This window comes from Spermophilus citellus (assembly GCF_964194105.1).
Source record: "Spermophilus citellus genome assembly, chromosome: 4".
Lineage (NCBI taxonomy): Eukaryota > Metazoa > Chordata > Mammalia > Rodentia > Sciuridae > Spermophilus > Spermophilus citellus.
The window spans coordinates 1,794,356-1,802,305 of NC_138185.1; the positions used below are offsets into that span (position 1 = coordinate 1,794,356).

The following is a 7,950-nucleotide window of genomic DNA, read 5'->3' on the forward strand; positions in this document are numbered from 1 at the left end:
CTGGGCCGGCCTCTCCCTGGGAGAGTCCTTCAGAGCAGGATGCCACATGGGAGCTGCGCTACTGGCTGCAGCCTCTCTGGTGCACTTGTTGGCCTCGGGGCTCCACTGCATGGCTGGGCCAGGAGGATGTCTGTTGGAGTGTGTCTGTTGGGCATGCTTCTCTCCCGGCTGGGGCCACTCGGGCTCGTCTTCAGAGTCAGTGGGCCCAGGTCTGTGTGCTCCCAGCCAGGCGGCCTGCAGGCCTGGCTTAGGGGCAAAGGGCCCTGCGCACCACTGGGGCTTCTGGGCCTCCTAAGGTTGTGCACATGGGTGCTGACAAAGAGCCTGGCTGACAGGGGCGCTCAGCACTGCCAGCCACTACCATTACCAAACCCCTAGCCAGCCTCAGCCTTCCCTGCTCCTGTTGAACTCCATTTAGAGGAAGATGTCCAGCTCACAGAAATTTGGTAACTCACCCCGAGGTCACCCAGTGGGGTCCTCAGCACCAGCATCTGAGACAAGTCCACCCTAGCAGTGGGCCCTTTGGAGAGGACCTTGGTCCCGGAGCTCAGCCTCCTTCTCAGACTTCCTGTGAACATGACATGCAGGATGTGGGCACCCTGTCTACCCTCAGTGTGGAAAGGGCATTCCCCAGAACTACCATGGGGTGGTAGAGCCGAATTGTCCTTGCCCAGCTGCTGACATAGAGGCCACTAGGGAAATGCCCTCTGCCCCAGGGGTCTGGCCCAGTTGGCTCTTGGGATGGACAGAAGGCAGGGAAGTTGTGGACAAAAGGTGGAGGAGGGGGGATGGCAGGTAGGACTTCAGAGCCCTGTTCTTGTTCTGCTTTGGGTCCCAGCCTCCACTTGTCACAGGCTTGGTTAGCCTCCTTTGAGCCTCCACAATAATGGCAATCCCCGGGACAGATACAGCTGGAGCGAGGCTTTACAAGGAATTTACAGACTCCTGTTGACTCTGCCTCTCAATACTGGGCAGTCAGCCATTTATATTCCCCATCTTGACAAGGGACACTCAGGCTCCAGCCTGTAAGGGACCCCTCCTAAACCCCACCCACCTCCATCTCCTGTGGTCTCATGGCACCTCTGCTAAAGTTAGCCTCCTTCCCCAGTGGTGGGAGGAGCTGGACCTGGGGGAGCGTGGCTGGGGTGAGACAGGGAGCCTGCCAGCACCCCACCCGCAGCAGGCTTCAACAGTGGGTCTGATGGGGTCCACCTGGTCCAGGCACACCTCCTGCCCACAAGCCAGTGGGAGTGGGGCAAGGGAACACTGGGAGCCTGCCAGGGGAGCAGGTCTGTGAGACATCCGGAAGGGGTGAGCTGGAATTCCACCCCAAGCAGGCTCCTGGGAGCCATGAAGCAGTGGGCGTGCTGGGGCCATGGACCTGGGGGGTCCCCTCTGCAACCAGCCAAGGGGGAGCAGAGAGAATCCCTGCCCCCACTCCCCAAAGTTTCAGAATCACCACTTGGGGCTGGAAGAGAGGGCAGATCTCCACATGGCCAAGAAGCTACTGTGAGCATTGGGGGGCTCAGATGCAGCGCCTGGGGTCCTTCTGCAGCCCCTGCCCCCAGCAGTCTCCCCCACCCCCCCACCCCCCACCACTGCATTTCCGTCCTCTTTGAGACGTCCACTGATGTGAGCTGCTGGTGACAGAGCAGTCCAGGCTTCCCTCTCCCTCGGGCACTGTTCCCTGTCTGCTGTCTGATGTCTGACTGTTGGCGGGTCCCTGCCTGATGCTGGGTGACTGTTTCCCTGACTGTGGGAGTCTGTGTGTCTGAGCGTGGGCGTGTCTGTCTGTCTGCGGTAAGCCTCTGCCGCTGACTGCCCTTGACCCGCAGGATCTGAGCACGTGTGTGGATGAAGGGGGCGCTGCCTCTCGCGCCGGCTCTCCTCCTCCACCCCTCCCGCGGGCGCTAACGCACGCAGCCTCCGCTGCCCTGGCTGCGCTGGGAGCGCAGTGACCTCGCCTGTCCGCTGCAGCCGTAACCGGCCCACCGCGATGTCTGCCGGGGCATCAGTGGTCCAGCTCCGAGTGGCTTGCCGCTGCCCCCTCCCTCTCCTGAGGGAACTCCTGAGCTCTGGGTGGGCATGCTTCTCTCCCGGCTGGGGCCACTCGGGCTCATCTTCCCTTTCCCTTATGTAACTCCACATCTGTGCGCGCCTTGCAGGTCACCCTGGACCCTGCTCTGCGCCCTGTCACAGGGAGACTGACACCAGGGTCCGGTGCATATAGGGGGTGGTGGAACAAAATCCTGGTGAGGACACTGGTCTGGAAGACCCCCTACCCCACCCACCCTTTCTCCTCCGGAGTTTCATCCCCCAGAAACCCACTTGCCCAAAACATGAAACGAGGAGGAGGGGCCCTGAGGGGCAAGTTCCTCAGAGAGGGGCGTAGGCCTTTCTCCACCCCCACCTCAGGTCCCCGCAGGGGCCCCGGCTCCCAAGAAGATCTGGGCAAGGGTCGCCAGTGCCGAGAGCATCTGGAGGGCCTAGGAGCCCAGATAACGATCCCCAAATGTGACCGCATGCTGGCCCCCAGCCCCCCCCCCCCCCCCACTCCCCGGGCCGGGCTGCCTGCCAGCCACCGTGCGCACTCAGGCTGGGGCTACAGCCGACCGGGCGGGCACGCGGCGCTGTCCGTGGTGCTGCCCGCGCCGGGCGGGGCGGGGGCGGGGCGAGGGCGCCAGCCAATGGCGGGGGCTCTGCGCGGGGCGCGGGGGGCGGCGGGCTGGGCGCCGGGCGCACTCTGCTGCGCGCTGCGCTCTGGGTGCACCGACGCTCCGGCGGCTGCTGGGGTTCCAGCTCCGCTCCCGCTGCAGCTGCCTCCCTCGCCGCCCGCTCTGCTTGGCTCCGATTTCGGCCCCAGCCACTTCGGCGCTGCTTGCCCCGGCCTGGACCCCGGCCCCGCAGAACATGCCCCGGGCACTCCCCGGGGAATCCACCTGGGCAGAGAGCCCGCAAAGACGAAGACCCCGGGCCGGGGCCCCACCCTGCCGCCCTACTCTCAGCCGGTGCACTACCCCGCGTCCCCGCGCCGCGTGAGCCTGCGGGGTCATGGAGCGCTCGCCGCCCGACGGGCTGCTGAACGCGTCGGGGGCGCTGGCGGGCGAGGCGGCAGCAGCGGGCGGGGCGCGCGGCTTCTCTGCCGCCTGGACCGCGGTGCTCGCCGCGCTCATGGCGCTGCTTATTGTGGCCACGGTGCTGGGCAACGCGCTGGTTATGCTTGCCTTCGTGGCCGACTCAAGCCTCCGCACCCAGAACAACTTCTTTCTGCTCAACCTCGCCATCTCCGACTTCCTCGTGGGTAAAGCCCCCAGACCCCGCCGGTTGCAGGAGTCCAGAAGCGCCTAGCTCTGCTGGGCCAGCGGGGCTAGGGGAGCAGACCTGGGGTGGCTCCCGCAGGCGCACGCTCCTCCCGGGAGCCTGGTCTGGGGAAGGGGCGTCCAGAATCTGTGGGGTGGTGGGAGGGGCGAAGTTCCTGGCTTCCTGGGCCGTGGGACGCAGTTGGGGAGGGACGTCACCGGGGAAAGGACCCCGGAGCCGGAGGGCGCTCTGCAAGGCGCCAGGCGCAGCAGCCGTGGGTGCAGCGCTGTCTCCTGCGCCGTTGCCAAACAAAGGCTGCGGCGGACTCAGGACGCGCGGAGGGCGCTGGAGGGAGGCTGGGGGAGGGGACATGGAAGGGGGATTTTTAGAGCAGTGTTGGGGAAGGGGGCCGTGGGAAAGGCGGGGGTTGGGTGGAGAAGATGCTCGCAGGAGCGCTCTCACGTGTCCATGCTCTGCTGCCGGCTGGGGGGCGGGGCGCGCGGAGGGGGCCGGAGCGCCAGACACCTGTTGGGGCTGAGATGCATCTCCCAGACGCTGGGAGCCGGGTTTGGCGGTGGCAGCGACTGGCAGGGACGCAGCCAAGCGCTCTTTAAGCTAGGAGAAAGGATTTCTGGGCTTTTAAGCTGAGGAGGGAGGCTGACTAACAGCCAAGGCCAGGGCTGGGGTCCAGCCTGGTGGAGGGTGGGGAAGAAATGCTCTTCCTTCTTCTCTTTGGAGGCTGAGAGAGCCAAGCGGAAGCCCGAGTCTGGGTTCAGAGGTGCCATGCCTGGATCCTCCCTCCTGCCCACAAGTCCAGGGGACAACAGTGGAGCTAGGACTGAAAGCTAACTGCCACACTGAGATGGTGCCCAGTGGAGGGATGGCAACAGAAGAATAGCTGTTCCCAGACAAGCGGCTGCCCTGTCATCATCTCCCCCCTCCTGCCAGGGCCCTGTGTCACTCTGGTGGGTCTGACCCAAGGCCCTGTCCACCACACTCCATTCTCCCACAGGTGCCTTCTGCATCCCGCTGTATGTGCCCTATGTGCTGACTGGCCGCTGGAGCTTCGGCCGAGGCCTTTGCAAGCTGTGGCTGGTGGTCGATTACCTGCTGTGCACCTCCTCAGTCTTCAACATCGTGCTCATCAGCTATGACCGCTTCTTGTCAGTCACCAGAGCTGTGAGTCCTGTGACATGGGGGGGCAGCAAGTGATGGCCTCAGGCAGTCCTGAGCAGGTGGGCACGTGGAGGTGGGTGCGCGGTGCCTGGTGGGCAGGCCCCCACTGGACTTGTGGGCACTCTTTGGCCAGGTGCCCATTCCGTCGCCATTTGCTGCCAGTAGGACTGGTCCTGGCACAGGCAGGAAGCAGGGAGTCTGATCTGGAATCATATATTCCTGCAGGAAGAGGTGTCACTGCCTAGCCTCTGCCCCAGGGCAGGTCCAGAGTGTCTGGAGGTGAGGGAGATCTGTTCCCTCTCACATGTGGGCACACGTGAGTGTGCACTCACGTGGCCCCAGGAAGTCAGGCTGCGCTCCATACGCACAAGACCCCTGGTGTCAGTGGGGCCACACAGACTCCAAGGCAGGGTGGGGCCCTGGCAGTCTCTTTTATCTCCTCATCTTCTTGATGGCTCACCGATCCCAGGTCTTAGCAGGTACCCCTTGCTGGAGGACCACACTTCTTTCAAGTCTAAAAAGCTGAGGGACAAATGCAAAGAGTGCAAGCCTGGGTCCTCTTGACCACCACTTGTGGTCCTTCTCTCCAGTCACCAAGGAAGTGGGGCAGCAGGAGTTAAGTGGAGTGACGTCCAGAGCCTGCATGGTAGTCGCCCCGTGTGCTGCAGACCTGGGTGTAGCATGAGCTCTGCTCACCCTCCTGTTCCCACCAGGATAAAAGCCACCATGCTGTTGCGGGGGCGGGGGAGGGGGCTGTCAGGTCACTTCCCCCTGGGCTGTGCCTTAGGACCCTTCAGCAGGACCCTTGGCCCTCCTGTCACCCTTCCCCCTGCTGGCTAGCTGCTTTCTGCACTAGGAGTCTTGGGGAGGGCTTGCTGCCTCCGCCCTCTCTACTCCTCCTTCCAGGGATTCCTGGAATGGGGATCAGGGAGGTTTGGTGTCTTCCAGCAGTGGGCCAGCATGTGGCTTCATTCCTGTATCTCCAGCTCCCAGGGGGTAAGCACCTGAACAGGGGCCAGGCTGGGACCACCCCCTTTGGCACAGTCAGCCTCTGAAGATGGCTCAGGCCTCCTCAAGATGTTTCACATCAGAAACAGGGTGGCCCCAGGTGTTGGCCTATGCGAAGTCTGCTGCTGGGGATATACTGAAACACTGGGCCAATAACAGGACACCAGGGGGGTACACGGCTGATGCAGCGGGACAGTAAAGGAGCAGGACTCTGTGGACTGCAGGAGACACTGAGACAGGGCACCAGCCAGCCAGGGGTGTTGGTGGGCATGGGGGTGGAGGGAAGGGAGGAGAAGAGGAACATTGCTGCTAGCAAGGGAATGTGCAGAGGCCAAAGCTGGCCTGGGTTTAGTCCCTCCCGACCACGTGCCCCTCTGCAGGTCTCATACCGGGCCCAGCAGGGCGACACCCGGCGGGCAGTGCGGAAGATGGCACTGGTGTGGGTGCTGGCCTTTCTGCTGTATGGGCCGGCCATCTTGAGCTGGGAGTACCTATCTGGTGGCAGCTCCATCCCTGAGGGCCACTGCTATGCTGAGTTCTTCTACAACTGGTACTTCCTCATCACAGCCTCCACACTCGAGTTCTTCACGCCGTTCCTCAGCGTCACTTTCTTCAACCTCAGCATCTACCTGAACATCCAGAGGCGCACCCGCCTCCGGCTGGATGGTACCCGAGAAGCAGGCCCCGAGCCCCCGCCTGAGGCTCAGTCCTCGCCACCTCCCCCACCGCCTGGCTGCTGGGGCTGCTGGCCCAAGGGGCATGGGGAGGCTGTGCCCCTGCACAGGTATGGGGTGGGTGAGGCTGGCCCTGGTGGAGAGGCTGGGGAGGCCACCCTTGGAGGAGGCAGTGGTGGTGCTGCAGCCTCCCCCACCTCCAGCTCTGGCAGCTCCTCGAGGGGCAATGAGAGACCACGCTCACTCAAGAGGGGCTCTAAGCCCTCTGCGTCCTCAGCATCTCTGGAGAAGCGCATGAAGATGGTGTCCCAGAGCATCACCCAGCGCTTCCGGCTGTCACGGGACAAGAAGGTAGCCAAATCCTTGGCCATCATAGTGAGCATCTTCGGGCTCTGCTGGGCCCCATACACACTTCTGATGATCATCCGAGCCGCCTGCCATGGTCACTGCATCCCCGACTACTGGTACGAGACTTCCTTCTGGCTCCTGTGGGCCAACTCGGCTGTGAACCCTGTGCTGTACCCGCTGTGCCACTACAGCTTCCGCCGAGCCTTCACCAAGCTGCTCTGCCCCCAGAAGCTCAAGGTGCAGCCTCACGGCTCCCTGGAGCAGTGCTGGAAGTGAGCCAGCCCACCCGGGCCCCCAGCCGCTCCCCTCGCAGACCCTGTCTCCTGGGCAGCTGGGCCACACATACCTGCCTGGCTCACTCCCAAGGATGAGCCACGGCCTGCGGCCCACCCTAAACACCATGGCAGCCTCTTTTAGACTGTCTGCCCTGGGGGAAAGCTGGTGGGCTGGTCAGGGGCCCTCAAGGGCTGAACTGCCACCTCCTTTTGCTTCACTCCAGGAAGGTTCCAGACTTGCTGTTCAACCCCACCGACAGTGCAGTGCCTGTGGTGTCCACCATTTGCACACTCAGTAGTTACTGGGTGTGTGCTCCAGCCCCCTGCCAGCAGTGTGCCCCTGCACGTGCGCACGCCTGCACACACCTGCACACACCTGCACACCTGCACTCCTCCCAGGCACGCTGGGCCTGCCTTGGCCGCTGTCTGTCTCACTCAAGCCCAGAGCCTGGCCCCTTTAGCCTTTCCTCCCAGATCCCTGCCCACCACGTGTCAGGTGCCCCAGGAACCTCGAAGCCGTTCTCTACTTTTTCTTTCTGGGTGTTTTCAGGAAGATGAAGAAAACACGTCTGTGAACTTGATGTTCCTTGGATGTTTAATCAAGAGAGACAAAATTGCCGAGGAGCTCAGGGCTGGATTGGCAGGTGTGGGCTCCCACGCCCTCCTCCCTCTGCTGCGGCTTCCGGCTGAGCTGCGCCAGCTGCTTCTGCCCGCCCCGCCCCTGGGCTCGGGAGCTGGTCGGACCGCTGGCTCTGAGAGTGGTCAGAGTCCTTGTGCCTGCTGGGTGGGCCAGAGCCTGCCCCGCCACCCCATCTACTCAACCAGAATGTCTTGGGGACTGTTGGGTAGGGGGTCCCAAGGCTGGCAGCAGTAGTCAGAGAAGACCAGGGCCAGGATGCCCAGGGAGGGGCCACCTTGCCACATCCTGCGCACCTGCTTCAGGTGCTCTGCATGCTCCGCTCACTCTCTGTGTGCCACTGCACTGTCCTTGCCACCGTGAAGTCACAATAAAGCGTATTTTTTTATTGGTGCTGATTCCTGAGGACTTGGTGGAGTGGTCAGAGTCCGTGAACTCCAATCAGAGGCTCCAGGAAGACCCCCCCCCCAAAGGACATAGACACAGACCTTGGCATTCTGGATGAAGGACTTGGTAGGAGGAGATCGGTCTG

The 7,950-nt window shown here is 63.1% G+C and overlaps 1 protein-coding gene across 3 annotated transcripts; it reads left to right on the forward strand.

Annotated features, from left to right (window-relative positions):
- The first annotated feature begins 2,911 nt into the window (after positions 1–2,911).
- HRH3 (histamine receptor H3) lies at positions 2,912–7,457 on the forward strand. 3 transcript variants are annotated; one of them, XM_081289194.1, is made up of 5 exons: positions 2,912–3,301; positions 4,313–4,479; positions 5,865–6,622; positions 7,006–7,076; positions 7,332–7,436. In XM_081289194.1, exons 1-5 carry the CDS (start codon positions 3,052–3,054, stop codon positions 7,337–7,339), a joined length of 1,254 nt encoding a protein of 417 aa, XP_081145320.1. In that variant the 5' UTR covers positions 2,912–3,051; the 3' UTR covers positions 7,340–7,436. The 3 variants fall into 3 exon arrangements, with proteins under 3 accessions (XP_081145320.1, XP_081145318.1, XP_081145319.1); XM_081289192.1 differs by having other exon boundaries at positions 7,006–7,457; XM_081289193.1 differs by lacking the exon at positions 7,332–7,436 and having other exon boundaries at positions 5,865–7,142.
- The last annotated feature ends 493 nt before the right edge of the window (positions 7,458–7,950 follow it).

Excerpts from the sequence above, each read along its gene's own strand:
- HRH3 (XM_081289192.1), top strand. The coding sequence starts at position 3,052 with ATGGAGCGCTCGCCGCCCGACGGGCTGCTGAACGCGTCGGGGGCGCTG. Across the intron at positions 3,302-4,312 it reads CATCTCCGACTTCCTCGTGG|GTGCCTTCTGCATCCCGCTG; the intron begins GTAAAGCCCCCA and ends ATTCTCCCACAG. Across the intron at positions 6,623-7,005 it reads CACTGCATCCCCGACTACTG|GAAGGTTCCAGACTTGCTGT; the intron begins GTACGAGACTTC and ends GCTTCACTCCAG.